Source organism: Malania oleifera, chromosome 6 (genome assembly GCF_029873635.1).
Source record: "Malania oleifera isolate guangnan ecotype guangnan chromosome 6, ASM2987363v1, whole genome shotgun sequence".
Classification (NCBI taxonomy): domain Eukaryota; kingdom Viridiplantae; phylum Streptophyta; class Magnoliopsida; order Santalales; family Ximeniaceae; genus Malania; species Malania oleifera.
Genome location: NC_080422.1, coordinates 25327328 through 25350414, shown reverse-complemented (window position 1 = coordinate 25350414; position 23087 = coordinate 25327328). Strand labels below are relative to the sequence as shown.

Genomic DNA, 23087 nt, shown 5'->3' with positions numbered 1-23087 from the left:
CGGGGCCACGCAAGCACCACTCTGAGATATCTGCGTCGAATCTAGCCGGAGATAAGTTCAGTTTCTTATCACTGCATAAGCACGAGACCCAATCCTACCATAAGCCAATGAGATTATCATATAAGTGTATCTACTTATCACCAGTCTTTTTCGTTCACACTTCTGTTCGCCGGTTAAAACAACGAGGGTTCCTGCGCGTGAACATTCGCAGTTTCCACGTGGCAGCTTGCGCTCAGACACGAGAGGGGACATTTTTTCGCTGGTTAGGACACGTGCATTAAGTGTACGCACGCTCCTGATCGCGCGTGGAAGTTTCTATCCGTATTTAAGAGCTGTGTCACTCTGACTGTTCTGGTATTCTCTTCCATTTTTGTAGAGAGAGAAAAAGGAGGGGAGAGAAAGCAGAAAGGCCGGAAAAGGTGCAGAGAGAAAGTAAAGACCGAGAAAAGAAGTGGAGAGAGAGAAGTGAGGATGAGGGAAAAGTGGGGAGAGAAAAAGGGAAGAAAGCACTTATAAAACGACCTATCCGTCTTCGTCGTCGTCCCGTCGCCTACAAATCTTCATTCCGATCTGTACTCTCTCTCTCCCCAAGTCTATCCAAGATAGTTGTAGGAATCCCTGCATTTTTTTTTTCTTTTCTTGGCTGGATTCTCAATTCAAGTGTGTTGTTTGATTTTGTGTTTTTGGAAAACAGTTGCTGGTGTTCGAAGATTTCGTGCTAGCCGAGGTTCTTGCTATTGGAACCCTAATTGGTTTTTTTTTTGCATTGTGTTCTTGAATTCGGTGAGTGCTGGCCTGATCGATTTGTGAGAATTTGGTCGTGTGGAGGGTTTTGATCGGAGGAAGATGGCTTCGTTTACCAGAGACCTTGTTTTTCTGATACTTCAGTTCTTAGAGGAAGAAAAATTGAAGGGAACAGTTCACAAGTAAGCCTTTCTTTAATTTTCTTTTTGTTTTGGTGATTTCTGGAGTTTATTAGGGTTAAGCCTTTGTTTGGTTTCGGGAAAAGCCTAGAAAGAGAATGGGGGAGAAGTAAAATTTGAAATGTAGTGTTTAGCGTTTTCATGGGGCGTGGAAGAAGAAAATGCACCTCAAGTAAGCCAAATAATTGTATTAAATATAGTTCAGCGAAATTTTCTTTTCTTTTTCTGCCCCCACTTTAAAGTTCTCCCCTGTTTTTTTTTTTTAAAAAGGAGCGATGCTCGAGGTTTTTGTTATTGATTTTACCTAAAATTTCCGAGCAATTTGAACTGAAATTTGAATTTCAAATTCCTGCTGTTTCTGTTGTATTGCGTGGTTATTCATTTTTGGTTGTTTGTGTTTTTGTGTGTGTGAAGATTAGAGAGAGAGTCAGGGTTCTTCTTCAATATGAAATACTTTGAGGATGTTGTTACTAATGGCCAGTGGGATGAAGTTGAAAAGTATCTTTCTGGGTTTACAAAGGTGGATGATAACAGACACTCTATGAAGATATTTTTCGAGATAAGAAAGCAGAAATATCTCGAGGCATTAGATAAGTAAGTTTGTTACTATGAACAAATGTCTCAAGTGAATTGTATTTCAAGTGTAACGATGGCTTTGTATGATTTGTTGTTTTCTTCTTCGGGGGGTAGGCATGACCAGGCTAAAGCCGTAGAAATACTTGTGAAGGACTTGAAAGTGTTCTCCACTTTCAATGAAGAGATTTTCAAGGAAATTACACTGCTTCTGACCTTGGGGAACTTCAGGTATTTTGAATTATTCTTGTTTGATTGTTGTTATGCATAAGGTGTCTTGAACTTCTCTTGTTGAATTGACATTGTACATGACATTGGATTGAGTGGTGTTGGAGTGGGTAAGATGATTTTTGTTGTTTTGGTAAACAAATACATGATGCAGTGAGTAACAAGCCAATATAATTGATGAAACTTAAAATGCCGGATGATTCATATAGTCATATGTCATAGTAGTGTGACATGTTTCTATCTTGGAAGCATGTTGTGTGTGGGTTGGCTTATTTTAGATTATTTGATTGGATACAGGCCTGCTGTTCTAGAAAAAAAGCATTTTGTTTTTATTGATGGCAATGAACAAAATATAAACTTTAAATTGCATTCTGATGCCTTGTGTAATAAAATGCATAACGACTTGTACTAATTGTATCTTATTACTTGACACATATTGCCATTTGAAATAGTTTTCCTATTCCATTTCTAGTTTTCAAATAATCACAAAAATGCTACTTTGTTTTCCAATTTTTCTATATTCTTTTGGATAATTTGAAAAACAATAAAAAAATTTTTCCAATTTTCCATAATTTTTTTTTTCATCAACAAAGAAAAATTCATTAAAAGGCATCAAGGGGATGCCACCTAAGCGCAAACAATAGAAAGGGAATAACCCACATTGTGGGGTCTCAAAAAGTTGAGCTTTACATAAGTTGTTCAAAACCAAACCACTCTGCCAACTAGCAGCTGTAGCAATCCAACAATTTCTGTAGATCTTTATAAAAATAGAAATGGAGTACAAAAATTATTTTCCACAACTGAATGGGTGTTTTTTTTTTGGATGGGGTGGGGGGGGGGGGTGGGGTTGCAAAACATATATATTAGTAACAACGGAACACACAAATCTGTGCTATATATGAAAGTACGAACAATGTTAGTCATTTTGTGACAAAAATATCTTACCTTTTGAAAGTAAGACGAAAAATTCCTAAAAATTAATTTCTATACTATATTGGAAGTGTGAATAGTTTAAATCAATTTGTAGGGAAAAATATCGTAATCTTTTGAAAGCAAGACTAAACATTCTTAAAAGAAACAAATTTTCATATTATATATAGTAGTGTGGAAATTGTGTAAATCATGTTGTTCACAAAAAATCTTTATCATTTTAAAATAAGACCAAATATTCATAAGAGAAATAAATTTCTATTCTATAAAGTAATTAAACCAATATAAGATAAAATTATAAATGGAATGTCTAGAAATTATTGTTCAAAAATAGATGAAAAAAAGCTTTCATGGTTAAAAAATAAAATAAACTAATAATATATATATATATATATATATATCTATCTATATAAATCTATATCTATGTACATACATACTATAAATTAATAAAAGTACAAATCACAATTTAGAAATTGCAATAACTTTATTAATGTTTTCACTAGAAGAAGTCATATATTAAGATTTTTTTATAAAATAAAAGAAATAAAATTTTCATTTATATATATTTTTTATCTCTGGATTTATATATATATATATATATATATATATATAGTGTTTCACATAATGTTAATTAAAGCTTTCCTATCATATCATATCCTATATTTAAAAAAATTTTCTTGTCCTTGCATTTTTGTGGTGTCATAGTAGTATCTCATGTATATATTTTGTATCTTATAGTTTTAAACAAATAACTTTTAATATTCATATCAATATTTGTAAACTAAATTATGACAATATATGATTAATTTTTTAAACAATGTATCTAAATTTTATTAAGAATTTTAAAAATATTTTTACATAAAATTATTCACATGCAATCATGCGTAATGCATGAATTATTCACATGCAATTATGTGTAATGCATGTAACGCATTTACTAGTATTCGAAAATTGGAAAAAGATTACATTTTTGAAGTCTTTATAAAACTATAAATGGAAGATGAAACTGTTTTCCACAGCCAAGGTTTTAAATTTTGTTCTTGAACAAAATTTTGAGGATTTTTCAAAAATCAATAGCCCTGAATTTGTCAAAAGAAATGATCCATGATCACATAAATTGGCAGAAAAAGATTCATATAGCCGACCCCACCTAGTAGGACTTGAGGCTTGGTTTTGTTGTTGTTGTTGTGTAGTGGAAATAAAAAATAAGGCAACGGCAAGAAGAGGGGTTTTTGTGGGGTGTGATAAGGTGAAGAGTGCAAAGCTTATTAATGAATTTGAGGAGGTCACTCTTAGGCAAATGAGGAGTTGAAGGCAAAAGACGAAGTTTAAACGGGTTAGTGAAGGGGATTGTAATTCAAAATTTTTTCATAGTTTGGCTATAGGTAAGAGGAAAGGAATATGATTACAAAATTGGAATTGAGGGGAAGAGAGGTTATTACTGATTCTTCTTTGATTAAAAAGGAGATTATGTATTTTTTTTTTTTCTAATTTGTTTATTGAGGAGGATTTTTGTGGGCCTATGTGTGACGGGTTGGAGTGAAGTCCTATTTCTGGTGATTAGATGAGGTGGTTGGAATGGCCTTTTGAGGAAACTAAGGTTGAGGTGGTTGCGTTTAAGATGGACAGGGATAAGGCTCTAGGTCCGGATAGGTTTATTATGGTTTTCTTTCTGTTGGCACATGGTTCGAGAGGATTTAATGAAGATCTTTAATGAATTATTTTTAATGGACTTTGGGTAAAAGCATTAACACAACTTTCACTACATTGGTGCCTGAGAAGAATAGGTTTATTAAAGTTGTAGGTTTTCGGCCTATTAGTTTAGCGACTAGAGTGTATAAGATCATTACAAAGGTTATAAGCTGAATTTTGCGATAGGAGATACTAGCTCGGAGGCTCAAAGTGTTTTTGTGGGGAATAGCCAGATTGTGGACGCTATTTTAGTAGCAAATGAGGTTGTTGAGGATGTTTGTAAAAGGAGAGATGAGGGGGTTGTTTTTAAAGTGGACTTTTAGAAGGCTTATTATCGAGTAAGTTGGAATTTACTTGGTAAATTCTTTTCAAGGAAGTGGTTTTTTGAAAGGCAGCTGTCTTGGATGAGTTGTTATCTAATGCTTCTTTCTCTGTCATTATTAATGGAGAGCCTAAATCTTGGTTTAGGCTTCAAGCTTAAAGGGGTGTTAGGCAAGGAGATACTCTTTCTCCTTTTTTATTCATTCTTATGGTAGATGTTTTGAGTAGATTGGTTTAGAGGGCTGCAAAAAGAGGGTTTATGAGAGGGAATGGAGTGGGAACCAAGGGGGCCGTGGTTTCTCATCTTTAGTTTGAAGATTAGACTATTTTCTTTTTGGAATGTTGTAAGGGAGTCTCTTTTAAATGTACCTACTATTTTGCAAATGTTTTAGAGGGTCTCTAATTTAAAAATAAACTTGGGGAAGAGTGGATTAGCTTGTCTGAATTTGGATATTTCTATATTTTTGGAGTTCTCCTCTATAGTTGGGTGTGGTATTCTTGATTGGCTTCTGATTTATTTAGGTGTGTGTTGAGGTGGTTATCCTAGGGCAGTTGGGTTTTGGGATCTTGTGTTGGAGAAGGTGAAAGAGGTTAGATGGGTAAAAGGGTTCTTTATTTTCTATGGGTGGGTGTATTGCTCTTATTCAGGCTTGCCTTGCTAGAATTCCTTGTTATTTCTTGTGTATCTTTCGAATTCCTTTGAGGATAGCGAGTAACATTAGGAAAATCATGAGACTTTCTTGGTCCATGATGGGCGGGTAGGAGGAAGGTTTGCTTTGGTAACTTGGTGTCTGAGAACATTGCTTTAATGGATAGATGACTCTGGTGTTTTCTCTAAGAGGAGTTTTCCCTTTGGCACAAAGTTATTAGAAGTAAATTTGGTTTTTAGGGTAATGGATGGGGTGTTAACTTGGGGTTGAGATGTTCTTATGAAAGTCTTTGGAAGGGCACTTCACAGTTATACCCTCTTTTTAATCCTCATACTAATTTTATTGTGGGAATGGGTATTGCATTTGGTTTTGGGAAGACATTTGGGTGGGGAGTTCTTTGCTTTGCACATCTTTTCCTTGTTTGTGTAGATTGCCGTCTTTGCACAGTGAATCTATTTGTTCATTCTTTATTTCAAATGGGATTGGATTCTCTTGGGATTTCCATTTTTGTAGGGCTCTTAATGATAGGGAGGCGTTGGAGCTCACTCCCTTACTAAGTTTTTTGGCAGGTAGGCTTCCTTCCCGAAGGAGGGACTACTAATCATGGGTTCTTGATGGTTGGCTCTTCTTAAGAGTTAACAGTAATAATCTGTTGCAGAGTAGGAGGCCCTTGTTTTCGGCTTTATCTCCGGATGTTTGTTCTTTTTGTTTTGAATTTCAGAATCTGTCTCTCACCTGTTCCTTTTGTTCCTACTTTTCATGGAGGGCGTGGAATAATCATTTGGCATACTTGGAGAGAGTTGAGTGTGACCAAAGCTGAAGGAGGATTTTTGGGCTATATAATTTTCAGGTTTTGGAGGGATAAATATGGTTTGGCATTGTGGAGGTGTGCAATTTTTGCAGTTTTGTGGGAACTTGGTTGGAGTGTAATAGTCATATATATGGGAAAAAGGTGTATTTGATTATGCTTTGGTATAGGATCATATATATATATATATTTATATTTTATGGGAAAAAGGTGTATTTGATTATGCTTTGGTATAGGATACAGTATCTGGCCTCCTTGTGGGGTTGTGCAGCAGGATGATTCAAAGGAGTTTCTATAATTAGTTGGCTGTGCTGTTTTGATTTCTTTTGATTTTTTATCTTTTTTAAGGATGATTTCTTATGCTCCTTGCCATACTTCTTGTTCTCCTTAATAAAATCTCTTGTTTTTCAATTAAAAAAAAATAGTAAAGCTTGAATTTTTTTTAATGGAACTTTAGACTTTGTTAATAAGCATAATAATGCAAGATTAAGAACTAAAATATTATAATCAAAATATATCAATGATAGACATTTGGCATAACTGCCATATCTTTAGTATAATAACCATATTAAACACATTTATATTCAATTAATGTAACTGAAATTCATAAATCAGCTAAATATTAGTTATCACACAAAAACAATTAATTTTGGCATAAAAGATTTAATAAAATGTTGTAGCTAATATCTACGTTCAGTTTTGCATAACATTTGAAAGTCCAAGATCTGTCATTCATATTTTTCTTGTAATAATATTTATTAAAAAAGAATATTTTTTAAGATGGGAGTCTCAGTTTCAGTTTTTAATCTCAGAGATGTCATTCCTTCCTTCCAACGGCTAAAAAATTGGTAGCATACTGCACTTTTAGAACTAGCCTAGTGTTAATTACCAAATTTGAGTGGCATGTCTGGAGATCTAAATGCAAGTTAATATTCTATTAATTTCTGTAATACTAAATCTGGATTCCAGATACATAGGTTTATTGTCAAACTTTTCTTGTTGATAGGAAAGAGAACTAATGTGTTTGTGCCTGATTTGTTTTAATTTTTCTTTTCTGAGGTTTCATGGGCAATGATTGGTTTCAGGGAGAATGAGCAACTCTCAAAGTATGGGGATACTAATTCTGCGAGAGCTATAATGCTTGTTGAGCTCAAGAGGTTGATTCAGGCTAATCCAATTATCCGTGATAAGCTTCAATTTCCCACCCTGAAGAACTCAAGGTTGCGAACGTTGATTAATCAGAGGTGATTTGGATACAATATTTATTTATCTATTCATGTTTTGTTTTCCAGCTAAGATAACGTTGTTATCTTGGATTGCAGTCTAAATTGGCAACACCAGCTTTGCAAGAGTCCGAATACTAACCCTGACATTAAAACCCTCTTTGTGGACCATAATTGTGGACAACCAAATGGTGCTCAGCCTCCATCCCTTGTCACCAATCCTCTGATGGGTGCTATTCCGAAAGGTGTTTTCCCACCTGTTCTTGTTCCTGGGGTAAGTTGAGAAGAACAGGAGCAAGTCTGTGCTTCAGTTAATTAAGTTTTGATGCATGAGCTTATTTATTTATTGTTTTTGTGTGTTTGTCATGATGTAAGTTGATAAGAACAAGAGCTAGTCCGTGCTTTGGTTATTTAAGTTCTAATGCATGATATTATTTTCATGTTTTTGGACTTTTTTCCCAGCCTTTTCAGTCTGCACCTGCTTTGACAGCATCTCTTGCAGGATGGATGACTAATTCATCCTCAGTGCCTCACCAGGCTGTCTCTGTGGGGCCTATAGGCTTAAATGCTCCCAATAATGCAGGTATGCGAATGATCATTTAACCACATTTGCATTTCACGACTTCAATTAGTTTAGGATGTCAGATCTGTTTGATGGGAAGCCTTTGAGTCTCATTTATGTATATAAATTAATGGTAAGAGATAGGGGTGTGAATTAGTCAGTTGGCTTGGTTTTTGTGCATTTCATTATGCATAGATTATTTATATAGTTAGATGATTTTGAAAATAAATTGGTAATTCGTTATTCTAATAGATTTTATAAATTAAAGAATGAATACTCAATATTATTTGTAAGAAATTATAATTGTTTAAAGAATGAATACTCAAAATTATTTGTAAGAAATTATAATTGTGCTGTAATCATGATTTTAAAGCATGGGCTGATCGTTCTGAGTGGGTTCAAGCAGATCCAGGCACTAGGCTGGTCCGGTTACCACACATTAACTGGATTTGAGATGAATGGGTGTTCACTTGGCGAACCTGATAAGAACTAGCCTGGTCAAGGTCACTAGCAGTCAACCTGCTCCATCCAGACTATCCCTGCACAAGAAATATCCTACAGTGTGCAAGTTGCAGCTGGTGGAGCTTGAAGCCAAGACTTCTTGAACAGATCAGAAGCCAATTTATGACTTAGCAAGCTGGACTTTATTGTTAATTTCTCACATAAATAATAAATATAGGTAACAAGAAATGCATACAGTGAACAAGTCATTGTTGTCGTCAATGTCCTAATCTTTTCACATGCAGTAGTTCCCAAGCCCGGATAAAGGAGGAGGGTTGGGTTAGGTCTGACAACTAGCATAAAACATAAAAAATCACTATCATATGAATCCTTACTAATTATTCTCTAGGGTGTCCTCGACGATTGACGCGTTGCACTTATACCACTGGGGTGCAGCGAGAAGTGGGGGAGGGTGGACTAGGTCGTTGCCTTGAAGTGGCGAGCTGTGTTGGCACCTAGGTATGGTGTCAAATATGCAAGGACTCTTGCATCATTCTAGATGTGGGTGGGTAAAGAAGTTAACACAGGAGACTAGGATTTGATTAACAATTTGGAATGTAGGGACACTTATGAGTAAAAACATGGAAATAGTGGATTTAATGATTAGAAGAAAAATTTATATAATCTACCTTTAAGAAACTTTTGTGAATAGGGGAGAAAGCTAGATAGGTTGAAAAATTAGGATTCAAACGTTGGTACATTGGAAAAGAAGAACATAAGAATGGGGTTGAAATCATTGGAGATGTGTTAGAATTTAGATATAGAGAGAGGATTGAGAGAATTAAAGGAGGAGGAGGAGGAGGAAGAAGAAGAAACTTTTTCCAAAACCTACGCCTAAACTAGTGTCGAATGGGAAGAAGAAGAAGACACTACGTGTATAGAGAGAGAGAAAAAAAATATGTGTGTCGAATGGGAAGAAGAAGAAGACACTACGTGTATAGAGAGAGAGAGATAGAGAGAGAGGAAGGCACTATGTGTGCGGAATGGGAGAGGAAAACACTACGTGTGCCGCATGGGTTATAGAAGAAGAAGAAGAAGAAGAAGACAGTATTTCCTAAACCTACACCTAAAATACGTGTATTGAATGGGCTATAGAAGAAGAACTACACACACACAAAGAGAGAGAGAGAGAGAGAGAGACTACATGTGCCGAATGGGGGAGGAAGACACTATGTGTGCTGAATGGGTTATAGGGAAGAAGAAGACATTATTTCCTAAACCTATGCCTAAAATACGTGTGTCGAATGGGTTATAGAAGAAGAAGAACCACACACACACTCACAAAGAGAGAGAGAGAGGGGCGGGGGGTAAACAGCAGCAATCTGATACAAAGCACTTGAGAGAGAGAGAGAGAGAGAGAGAGTATTAAACACTTGTGCCGAATGGGTTATAGAAGAAGAAGACACTATTTCCTAAACCTACGCCTACAATACGTGTGTCAAAAGGGTTGTAGAAGAAGAAGAACTACAGAGAGAGAGAGAGATTCAAAGCACTTAAATCACTACTGCAACTAACACATATTTACAAAAATAACCCAACTGGACACATAATTACAAAATACTAAAGGAAGTCACTAAAAAATACAAAGAGGTCCTCCATACGAATACTATTTCCTAAACCTTCTTAAACCTATGACTAAAACACATGCTGAATGGGCAGCCTAGGGGATGTAGATGGTGCTTCATCATTCTTCTCTGGCTGAAAGGAACACTGCTCCGCAGAGTGGGGCTGCAAATATGACTCCAGCAAGTTAGGAGCACTATCATGAACATCATTGTCAGCAAGCCATGTAGCATCTGACATGGGATGACCTCTCCATTGAACCAAGTACTGACGAAATCCACTGTGAGGGGATGCCACTAACCCAACTAAATACATAATTACAAAATACTACAAATTATTAAAGGAAGTCACTAAAAAAATAGAAAGAGTTCAAAATAGAGAGAGAGAGAGAGAGAGAGAGAGAGAGAGAGAGAGAGAGAGCAATCTGATTCAAAGCACTTTAGCCACTTCTAACAAGAAGCTGGTCGGAGAGAGAGAGAGAGAAAATAGAAAGAGTTCAAAATAGAGAGAGAGAGAGCAATCTGATTCAAAGCACTTAAGCCACTTCTAACAAGAAGCTTGTCGGAGAGAGAGAGAGAGAGAGAGAGAAATTGCAGCAATTTGATTCAAAGCACTTAAACCACTACAATAACTAACACATATTTACAAATATAACCTAATTGAACACATAATTACAAAATACTAAAGGAAGTCACTAAAAAAGTACAAAGAGGTCCTCCATACAAACACTATTTTTTCAACCTTCTTAAACCTATGCCTAAAACACGTGTCGAATGAGCAGCCTAGGGTAGGGGATGTAGGTGCTGCTTCATCAGTCTCCTCCAGCTGAAAGGAACACTGCTCGGCAGAGTGGGACTGCAAATATGAGGCCAGCAAGTAGGAGCACTATCATCAACATCATCCTCGGCAAGCCATGTAGCATTTGACTCGAGAGGACCTCTCCATTGAACCAAGCAGTGACGAAATCCACCATGAGGAGACGTCACAAAATTGTCATCCAAGCTGTTTCTTGTGGTTGGGAAATGGACGGAGGGTCAGGAAATTTTGAATCTACATGAGCATCAAATGGCAAACTAAAGGCTTATTTTAGACTTTATGAAAATATTTTCCATGTTTAAAAAACAGGTCTCTAAGTCCATAATGTTTCCTAAGAGCTTCAATCGTCATTATTGAAATTTGAAGTACTTACATGAGACTTTAACAAGATTAAAATTATCTAAGTGCCTACGTCTTCATGTCGTATAGCTTCAACGCTTTGTCCAAGCTTTAACCAATTCTTTAATATGCTTTATATCCATCATGACTCATGGCTTTAAGTATTGACTTCATTCAAGCTCTTCAAACATAATCACTTGATTTCATAAAAACACTTAAGCCCTGAAACTTAACTTAAACAAACATGTTAAGTAACCTTGATTTGTTATCATCAAAACGAGATGAAGCCTTGTTAGGCCAACTAAGTCTCTAGCTCTACAATGCAGATATGTAGCAAGTGTAATCCACTTTACTCATTGCAATTTTTTTTGCCTAACCTTAGCATGTGACTTATGAATGTGATGAACAAAAGACTCAACAGACTAAAAAATATGGGCATTTGGTGGCAAAGGAACAAGATCAATGAGTGCATGGGGTTTGTAACCAGGTTCATGGTCAAAAGGACCCTTACCTGTTGACCAATTCATAAAATTATTATAAGCAAACTCAAAACACTTAAGTATTTTACCAAGACTATGGTTTACAACCTCAATCTGACCATCAGTTTGGGGTGTCAAATGGAAGCAAACAACAAGTGAATCCGAAACATTTTCCAAAGTGTGTTCCAAAAGTAGCTAGAGAACTTGATATCCTAATTAGACACTGTGGAGGTTGGCAACCCATGTGATGTAGGACAAAAAACGGTGGATCATTTCGACCCAATTAGGAGGCCTATGTCAAAGAGTAGGGTGAATGGTTTACTGGGTCCAAAACCCAAATGTGCTTAGTTAGTTAGTTGTTTAAGTATGTGTATGTGTGTGTAGTTTGCTTGTATTAGGATTATGTATGTTGGGGGCTTGTTTGTAGTAATTTTGTATTTGAGGGGTATGTTTGTAATGCAATGTAGTTTTAGGGGTATGTGTGTAATTTCATGTGTTTAGAGGCTTTCCTATAAGTAGTGTGCGAACCCCATGATTTAGGCAGTTGATGAATTTGAATCAGAATTGAACGTGAGTTTTCCCCCCAGTATCTCCTCTCTCCTCCCTTCCCCTTCCTTCCTCTCTGTTAATTTTACCATGGCTGCAGAACCTTGATGCTGCCCCTGCATCATTTGGTATTAGTGCTCAACCACAATCTCCATTTTTCCATTTCAGTTCACCCATTCTCCCTCACTTCTTCTTCTTCTTTCTTTTCTCTGTTCTGATCTCCGTTCTGTCCTTAACTCCCTGCTGCCCAGGAGCTTTCTGCCCTCTTTATTATTCTCTATTTCTCTTCCTCTTCTCTTCTTCTCCTCTTCTTATGTTTATCTCCCCATAATTCCCTTATTTCTCTCAATTCTCTTACCTTTCTTGTTTGCTGATCTGATCTCTCCTTTTTCTATTTTGATTCTCTGTTCTTCCTCTTCCCTCCTTCTTCTCCCTTCTCCATTGTCATCTTCATTCTATGCTTCTCCCTCTCTCCTATCTCTTTGATTCAAACTTCTGGTTTTCTATTCTGAAACCCAGTATTAAAAAAAAATAAAAATAAAAAAACCATAGTAAAGCTGTTTCTGAACTTTTCAGAAAATTCCATTCGTGTCCTGTTTTTTGAAACCCTAATTTATCCCTTAGACTTTACAACACCACCCACATCACAAAAAACAGAACCCCCTGAAACTCTTCCCCTCGAATTTTCATCGATGTCCGATCACTGAAGGACACCTCTCGCGCCAGCCAAAACATCTCTCGTCGTCGGCATTTCGAAAACCCTATGCTCCTGTGCTTTTCTCATCACACCACCAACACCATTGTACTTCCCATTCCTTGATTTCCCTTCGCCCCAAAAATCACTGCTGGAAAGTTGCCGTAGGCAACTCTTGTGCTCCACACGCCGATGACTGCGAGTGGTATTCTGCTCATGGTTTTAAATAGCGGCTGTGACTGTTATGTAACGATTTTTTGGGTTCCCAACACCATTACATACTGTGAAATCGGTGGGAAGAAAAATCACTGCTGTTGTAGCAGTTATGGACCGCGACCGCTACGTAAAGGCTGCTAGGCTCTTACATAACTGCTATAGGATTATTACAGCATATATATATATATAGTTTTACTTTTTCTTCTCGCTTTTGTCCCCCCATCCTTCATAAATCATTCTCAATATACTATGTGGAGAGACGATGATGATACAAAATTTTTTAAAATACTCGCAAGAAATGCATTAATAAACAATGATTATAGTAATTTGTTAAAAAATGTTTTATTTTGGTAATGTTTGCACTTTGATATTTATGTTCTATATTTTTCAACTTCAACCTTCTATTCTTTTCTAGTTATTGTATATTTGTATTATTCGTATGTCTTATGTGTCTAATAGATTGATGGAGTGTATAATGTATTTTGTTTATTAATTAATTTATCTCACGTAAGAATAATGATTAAGTGAAAATACACACATAATTTTATGTCAATGGTGGTGTAAAACAAATGTAAATTTCTTGTCCTTACCAAACAACTTAGTTAGTTGAACCAAAGGATCCAAAATACACTAAAATTTTTTCTAAGAAGGGTTAAAAATTTAAAACATGCAAATATAAAAATATGCAGAAGATTGTGTGTGCTTGAAAAAAATTCAAGGCCGTTACACCCACTTCCCACTATGTAACATCCGCTACTCCCGCTTCCTGCCACACTGATTACAGTTATGCTACGCTAGCTGCTACTGTAATTTATAACCTTGATTCTGCTAAACTTCCCTCCTGCTGCCAGAACCGCAAGAAATTGGTCCAGCTATGAGAAATTGGTGTTTTCTCATGATGTTTTGATTTGCAGCATGTTTTGGTTCCGAACTTGAAATTGTGCAAGTACGTGTGATAATTTGCTATGAGAAGCAAGAAATTGCCGCCGCCCGCTCGCATAAAATATCAGGTTTTATTGCTGCATTTGTGAGTTCTGCTAGTGAATTTGTTTCATTTCTGCGTGATACTCAAGGTTAAAGGTGACTTGAAGATCGTTCTTAAATAATTGAAAGTGAAGTTTGTGATTTGCATCATATAATTGCATCATGCTGACTGATGTTGAATTGTCTGCAAAGGTGGAGTTGTTATCCGGTAGGATACAAAACATGGAAAATGCTTTGGACACTATAACCACTATAACTGGTGCTTTGAATAGTCTAACTACTGAAGTTGCAGTCTTAGGTAAAAGGCCCATGGAGTTTCCCACCAAACAAGATGGTGGAATAGCTGCTGTTCCTCATGCATTTGAGTTGTGTGAGGGCCGACATACTCATTTGACTAGGGGAATTAAACCAGAAGTCTCAGATTTTAATGGGGTTCTCCTGATGAATTTGATGATTGGGTGTGTTCTTTGGAGTACTATTTCTGAATTTGATGATTGGGTGTGTTCTTTGGACTACTATTTCTGATGGTATGACATGAATGAGGCTAGAAAATTGTACTTTTCTGAATCAAAATTGAAGGGCACTGCTCGAATTTGGTGGATTAAACAAAGGGAGATTTTTAGAAGTAGGAGATTTGGTGAGATTGCAATGTGGGATGAGATGAAGCGAGCCATGCAGGAGCAATTTGTGCCTCCAAATTATTAGCAGCGTGTTCATCTCCAGCTCTTTGATTTGAAGCAAGAAGAAAAGATAGTGATGGAGTACACTAGCAGATTCTTTCATATGGCTACTTTGTGCTGATATAGAAAGGAACGAGGATGATACCTTTTTACAGAAAATGGTTGAAGCCAGCTATTGCCTTCAAACTTGCTGCATGTCATCTCATTACAGTAGGGGATGCAGCACAGGTTGGCACTCAAATTGAGGAGGACATGCAACGCAATCCTCCTAGAGCTACATCAGCCCTTTGGTTTGAGAAGAGTACTAGTGGAGTTGTACGAGAGAAGACTCCTGGAAGACTCCTAAGACTAATACCTCTTGGAAAACTAGTACCTCTTGGAAGACTCCTAAGACTAATACCTCTTGGAAGACTCCTAAGCATTTTGGAACAACTACTAAGAGCCAACCATCACTCAAATGCTTTAAATGTCAAGGTTTTGGACATCGAGCTAGACAATTTCCAAACCAATTCATGGCTGTTGCAGAAAAAGAAGAAGAAATAAGATGGTGATACTAAAGTAGTTGAAGTTGAAACAGAAATTCCAAGTGACTTAGATGATGATGGCAATTTGAAAACTTGTTTAGTGCTTCAACATATGCTCTCCTCCCACAAGGTTAAAGAGACAGAGGATTGGAGGCAGACCAACATCCTTCAAACTCAAGTGATATGCCAAAAACAGCTTTGTACGTTGGTTATTGATCCTGGTAGTTGCACAAATGTAGGGACCTTTTGGTATCACTGTCAAAAATTAGAGAAATGAAAACCAAAAACCAGAAATAGAAACTAAAAACTAGAAACTAGCAACTTGTTTGGTTAACATTTATAAAACTAACACAAATTAAAAAATTAACTAAAAATGTTAATATTCATCTTTAAATCAAATAATATTATAAAAATATGATTAAAGTAATAAAATTACAAATAATACACATTAAAAAGTACTATAATAAAAATAAAATTTATTATAATTATTTTACTTAATTGTTTTACTTTCAAATTTTACTTTACAATAAAAAATTTATTTTAACATTACAATTGAAAAATAGTAAAAGCATTTTGTAATTGGAATTATTAATATTTTTTTGAAATTATGTATATTTTCTTTTAATTATATTTAAATTCATATGATCATTTAATTTTGATTTTAATTTAAAAGTGTATAAAATGAATAATTTAATCTAAAATTGTTTTTGGATATTAAAATTTTTGGCAACAGGTTGCCAAAACAACTGAAAACCATAAAATCTAGTTTTTTTGACAAACTACATAAAACCGGCAACATAAATAGAAAACTGACAACATAAAACAAATGCATTTATATAATCTGTTTCTATAGAAAACAGAAAACAGAAAACAGAAATGATACCATACAAACCCGTAGTTTTTGAAGAAGTTGTGAAGAATTTAAAAATTTGGAAGTTGAGCCTCATCCTGAACCATACAAAATTGCTTAGATGAATAATAGTGCAATGTGATATCCTTCCTCTCAAAATTCGTCATATCCTTTTGGGCCGAACATGGTATTTGATAGGTAGGTGAAGCATGATGGATGTGAGAATTCTTATTCCCTCTATATTGATAACAAGAAGTATAAGTTGATGCCATCACAAATTCTTCCACTCACCAAATTAAAGCATACTGCTGGTTCCTTTCTTATGAAACGAGATGACTCTATTTATGGTGATGGACTCCTTGATACTTCCCTCAACTTGAAGGTGTCGAGTTCTTTTCGGAAGGAGGGAATTGATCTAGGACAAGAAATGGGTATTTGTATGGATCATTTTGACCCAATTAGGAGGCCTATGTCAAAAAGTCAGGTGAATGGTATATTGGGTTTGAAACCCAAATGTGCTTAGTTAGTTAGTTGTTTAAGTATGTGTGTGTAGTTTGTTTGTGTTAGAATTATGTATGTTGGGGGCTTGTTTGTAGTAATTGTGTATTCTAGGGGGCATGTTTGTAATGCTATATAGTTTTAGGGGCACGTTCGTAATTTCATGTGTTTAGATGCTTTCTTATAAATAGTGTGTGAAATTCATGATACAGACAGTTGTTGATGAATTTGAATTGAAATTGAACGTGATTTTCCCCTTGGTATCTCCTCTCTCCTCCATTCCACTTCCTCTCTTCTAATTTCTCCATGGCAGCAGAACCTTGATGCTAAAAAAAATTATTTTGGTTCAACTTCTCTTTCTTGGCTTGCCTATTAGAATCTTATATTCTGGATACTAACTAATCATGTAATATCCTCTTTTTTAATCTCTTTTTTTGAAATTCAAGATCAAGAATAGTAACGGGTTTCGTAAATCGGTGGAGTTGCCAAAGTAATTTATTCATCTTATTATTAATTAAAGATTTCTTATATAGCTACAATGACCTTCACAAATTACGAATGCTAATTTGTTAAGAATTAATGGGATTGAAGTTATAGCGTCATCGTTCGTCGGAATTGAATGTTGTGAGGTCTAGGTTACAATTTGTATCAATTAAACAAATCATTGGAATTCCCAAAGCGATACATTCTCGAAAGGTTGTATATTCTTCTTGCTGATCAACAATGATTACAATATCAGGCAGCCCTGTCATATATTTAAGCCCCACCCAGATATGTTTGCAAATGATATAATCGTCTCTTCAACATAACACATCTCTTTTTAGACTGCATCACCATGTAATTTGATGACCTCTTTAAAGAAAAATTAGCTGCATGAGATGCATTAGAAGTCTTATTACATGGGATGAAATGTGCCATCTTGGAGAATTTATCGACAACAGCAAATATGGAATCATGTCCCTGACTATTTTAGGGAGTCCAAGAACAAAATCCATGCTGTAGGTCTCTCCAAGGTATGTGTGGCAATGGCAAAAGGGTATAAAGGTTAGTGTTGTGCCTCTTAGATTTGGCTAACTGATAAATGCAACATTGAGACATTATCCTAGCAACATCCCTATTTATGGAATGTCGGTAGAACTTATCCTCCACTAAGGCAATGGTTTTATCCCTCCCTAGGTGACCAACTAACCCTTTGACATGCAATTCCCAAACTAAAATAGCTCTAAAAGAAGTATGAAAAATGCATAACCTAGTACCTCTAAATAGGTATCCTTCACTCACCTCCTAAAAGATAAGCTCAAAATCAAGAATAGTAGAGTACTCATTCTTTAGGTGATCAAACCCAATGACCTTGACTCTCAAGGTATGTAGAAATAACTAGCTAATTGCTACCCTACTAAGGACATCAAGCACTTTATTCTCGACATTGAAACGATGCTTAACAACATAAGTGTACTCGTAGAGGAACTCTACCTAACTAGCATGCTTCGCATAACTTCTTCTATGAGCTTAGATATAGCAAGGCAAGGTGGTTAGAGAAGATTAAAATCTCTTGGGGTAACAAGTAGTATCTCCAATGTTTGGAGGGATCCTGCTATAGCAGAACTCTATCATATGTGTTATATCTCTATTTGGCATTTGATTGTTTTTCACTTAAATGCTATAGGGTGTCCCTCTTGACTTAGGACCCCACCTATACCTACCCCAGAGGCATCACAAGCCACATAAAAAACTCTACTAAAGTGCAAATGCTTAGGTATAGGTGCTTTAATCATCTTTTGTTTGCCTAGGAACTTTCCTATGAATGGCTGCAGAAAATGTATCATAACCATGGTTTTAAATCGCAGCTGCGGGTAGCGTAACGTAATGGTAACGGGTGTAACGGGAAGCAGGAGTAGCGGATGTTACATAATGGGAAGCGGGTGTAACAGTTGTGAATTTTTTTGAAGCATGCACAACCTTGTGCATATTAGCATGTTTTAAGCTTTTAGCCCTTCTTAGAAATAGTTTGTGTATTTTGGATCATTTAGTTAAAGTAACTAAGTTCTTTGGTTAAGGCAACAAGTTCACATTTGTTTTAAACCACCATTGATAGAAAAATTACATGTGTGTGTGTGTGCATTTATACTTCTCATTGTTCTTATCTGTAATAAATTCTTATGTGTGCTAAATTAATTAATAGAACAAAATACATTATACACTCCATTAATCTATGAGACACATAAGACATACAAATAATACAAATATAAAATAGCTAGAAAAGAAAGATGGTTGAAGTTGAAAAATATAAAACATAAATATCGCATTACTAATATTATCAAAATAAAATATTTTCCTAATTAGTATTTTCAAATTGTTAATTAATGCGTCTATTGTGAGTATTTAAAGAAATAGTAAACTTTGTATCATTGTCATCCTCATTATAATCTTTCCCCCTCTCGCCACATGGTATATTGAGAATGATTTATGTGAGGGAAAAAGTGAGAAGAAAAAGTAAAAAAAATAAATAAATTTTTTGGTGTAACAGTCTTGTAGTGGTTACATAACGGCCGTAGCGGCCTTTACGTAATGGTCGTGGTCCGTAACGGTCGCTACGGCCGTGATTTTTCTTCACACCAATTTCGCGGTGTGTAACGGTATCGGCAACCCAAAAAACCGTTACGTAACGACGTTACATAATGGTCGTGGCCTTTATTTAAAACCATGATCATAACCCACATGACCAACCACCCAAATATACCATCTCGGGCCTTAAAAGCTGTTTTCCACTCATCTCCAGGTCTATTTCTAATTTGGTGATACCCACGGATCAAGTGAATTCTAGAGTACCAACTAGAGCCAGCTAGCATGTCAAAGGATATTTCTAGTCTGCTACTGCACATGGACTAAATCTATGTCTATCGAAACCCTTGTCAAGGAGTTCTCTTACTTGTCTATTCAATTCAACATGTCTTTAGGGCATGTCACAAATCCTATAATGTGGCAAGTTAGGTAATTGTGAACTTGGAATGAGATCTATGACATGCTGAATATCGCGCATAGGTGGTAGCTCACTAGGTAACTCACTGGGTGCAACATCAAAGAACTCAACTAGAAACTCTCCTACCTCAGGTGGGTACTCGTATGAAAACTCTTGATCCTTAGAAGTTAGAAGGAACCTCTTGAATGATGAATGCTAAAAAATGCACATGTTTTCTAAGCGCTCTTGCTTAAAAGCCTATAATCAACCAAGTGAATGGTTCTTGAATTGGGACTGGAAGGACTATCTTGCTTCTTAGGATCCTTCGGAGTGAGCTTGGTATGGGTCAAAATGATATTCTTATCTTTGTGCCTGAACATATAAGTGTTTTCCCTCTCATGATTGGTTACATCATGATCAAATAACCTTGGTCGCCCTAACAAGACATTGGCCACATCCATCCGGAGTACATCACAATAGACCTTATCCTTATAATCTTCCATTTGGATGGGTACTCTCGGTAACTGGTAGATTTGTCCTGTTTATCCAATTCATCTTAAAGGATGAGGGTTTGGCTCTTCCTTAAGGTTCAATCTTCCTAGAGCTGCCTTGGAGATCACATTCATGCTACTACTCCCATCAATAACTTACTTACATGTCCTATCTTTACAACGAATGAAAATGTGGAAAATGGTGGTCTATTTCCACTTGTCACTATCAATGGTAGTGGATAAGACACCCCTAACCACACTAACATGGTGGTCATCCTCCTTAAATCATCAATAGGCTTACCCTCATCTTTTGAGACTCAACAACATCTACAACCTGATCCTCCAATTAGATAGATCATCAGTTTCACGCTCTAAAGCTAAGGCTCGCTGGGGACAACGGGCAGCAATATGATCTCTAGTGTGGCAATGATGACACTGTACAGATGAGCTACTAGCCTAAGGAATACTAGGTTCACTAGAGTGAACAACATGATGTGACTCTATCTGCTTTGCAAAACTCTTTCGAGGGGTAGACTAAGGGATGGTAGGCCTAGACTTAGGAAATGATTTGGAATGATGAGAGTTGCGAGACTCACTCACTTGAGATGAAGACCGACGGGAGATCTTGAGGTACTTGTTGATGACAAGAGCTTTCTGATAAGCTACCTCAAAAGTTGTGAGAACAATTCAACCTCTTGCCTACCATCTTCATTAAGACCATTTACAAACCTAGCCACAACATGAGGTGTGACTGTGACCTCAGCAATGTCATTCCTAAGCATCAATTTCTCAAATTGATCAATGTAGATGGCTTCGGTAGTGATTTGTTTATGGTTCAAAAGCTCACTGAACAATATCTCGCTTCCTGCCAAGTAATAGGAGGTTCACCCAACCATTCTAGGATTTGTTGCATAGTTTGCCAACACTTCTTCACTAGTTCTACAAATTTGGTCTTGGAAAACTGAATTTTTTCCTCGCCCCGTATATGGTACTAGTTAAAGAAATCCTCCATTTTCAATACCCAGGCTTAAAAGGAGCTCGTGTCTAATTTCTCATCATAGCCGCACCGTCTGTGTTGACCCTTTTTGTAGCATCTCTATAGGCCTCCCAACCTTGCCTAGGGGAATGTGGAGCATGCCTCGAGTTAGTTTGGTGTGTTAGATCATTAAACTCCTTAAGGTTACCTACTTTAAACGTAGACTCTAGATTGACCTGAGGCTAGAGGCGTTGAATTGACCTATCTGTCTATTTTGGAACTTGACTCATATTGTGAGGTCCTCGAAGAACTCCTGGAGTAGGGAGAATACCCTGGGCTGATCTTACTGAATATGGGGCTCATTAAGGTGCTTAACTAATGGTTCTATATCATCTACAATAGGGTTTTTACCTAACATCTTCATGACTTGGTCAAATTGTGTTGCAAGGTGCTCCAATTTTTGGTCCATGGACTCCTGAAGAGTACCTAGTTGGACAGACAAGGATTAGTTATCATTTGGTGCAAGTTCAGTGGTTTCAATGTTTTTGTTGGTAACCATGGTTAATGCAATATGGCGCAATGATGTTGAGGAAGATAGACTTGACTATGAGTGATATGAATCCTAAAATTACTACAATGCACACACATGAAGCTATAGAATATAATGCATTTGAATTGACATGGTCTCACGCAACACGGTAACAAGGAATGAATTAGTATGGGTATGAACAAGGATTCAAATGATGAATAAACTAGGGGAACTCACGAGGCAAAGGACGGATCAAATTTATTTATTTATTTTTTTCAAATGGTAACGAAAAACTTGGAATAACAAAAAACTTGGAATTATGCAATTACAAATTTTCCCTAATAATACAAACATTACTCTAGAAAAATGTGAGAATTTGGTTACCTTCCCAAAGATTTTGAGCACAAATTGAGACTATCAAATTCTCAAAGTAAGTCGAGCAACTTGTCAACCCCTACTCTCAGACCGTCAAGAAACAGCCTTTGAACAACAGCTGGGCCTCAATCTGAATGCTGTCAAGGCTTCAGAACTCAAGAATTTACTTTGGCAGATCAAGATTAGGCTGATTTGACCTTAGAAATGTGAACCAAGCTTGATAATTCAGTTTTCACTCAGAAAACTTCAAAATATCAAGAGAAAATCCAGCTTCTTGAAGCTGGAAGCAAAATATAATGAGTCCAGGCAAAACAAGGAAGCCCATGCGTGTGGCTGGCACGTGGAGCTTATGATCTGCTGGTGATGGGCCTCTTGTGATGTTGTTCCGTCTGTGATAGATTGGGGCGGTGGGGTGTGGGGGTGGAGATTCCAGTGAGGGTGGCTGTGTATCAGGGAGAATGCAGGAATGGGAGACTTTGAGTGGCAGTTGGCTGGGCTGCTTCAAGTGGTGCGTGGGACCACACCTCTTGTTGGGTGGAGGTGTAAATTCTTGGGAGGGGGTTTCAGTGGTGTCTGATTTTAATGGTGATGGAGGTGTGACAAAAAAAGACCTAGAAAGTGGATAACTTAGGGGCACAATTGTAATTTTCTGAGAAGTTGCAGATGAACAATTCTCTGCAATTTTGAGTGGCTGCATGGTGATTGTGGTTGGGCTTTGATGTTGATTTGATGTAGGGAAGCATTAGAATTTAGATATAGAGAGAGAATTGAGAGAATTAGAAAATTAGAGAATTAGGAAGAGGAGGAGGAGAGACGGAGAGAGGGAAACTGTCTGATTCAAAGTAATAACCGTACATCAACAGTCAACTTGCACTACTACAACTAACACATATTTACAAAAATAACCCAACTAAATCCATAATTACAAAATACTATAGGAAGTCACTAAAAAAATACGAAGATAGGTCCTCCATACAAACACTATTTCCTAAACCTTCTTCAACCTATGCCTAGGATACATGTGTTGACTGGGCGGCCTAGGGGTGTAGATGGTCTTCCATCAAGATGTCAAATGATTCGGGATAGAATCATAAAAATCAAGATGGTTTTAGGCCAAGAGATAATAAATGTCATTATTGCTTATGCTCCTCAAATAG

The 23087-nt window shown here is 36.6% G+C and overlaps 1 protein-coding gene across 3 annotated transcripts in view; it reads left to right on the top strand.

Annotated features, from left to right (window-relative positions):
• The first annotated feature begins 385 nt into the window (after nt 1-385).
• LOC131158352 (topless-related protein 4-like) overlaps nt 386-23087 on the top strand; it is a 64810-nt gene continuing 42108 nt past the window's right edge. For 2 of the 3 annotated variants that reach the window (XM_058113158.1, XM_058113156.1), the window contains exons 1-7: nt 386-572; nt 695-926; nt 1338-1517; nt 1614-1727; nt 7211-7369; nt 7448-7622; nt 7811-7931. In XM_058113158.1, the coding sequence (XP_057969141.1) occupies nt 847-926; nt 1338-1517; nt 1614-1727; nt 7211-7369; nt 7448-7622; nt 7811-7931 (829 nt within the window). In that variant the 5' untranslated portion in view covers nt 386-572; nt 695-846. Of the gene's footprint in view, nt 609-694; nt 927-1337; nt 1518-1613; nt 1728-7210; nt 7370-7447; nt 7623-7810; nt 7932-23087 lie in introns of all 3 variants that reach the window. The other variant, XM_058113157.1, reaches the window with a different exon arrangement.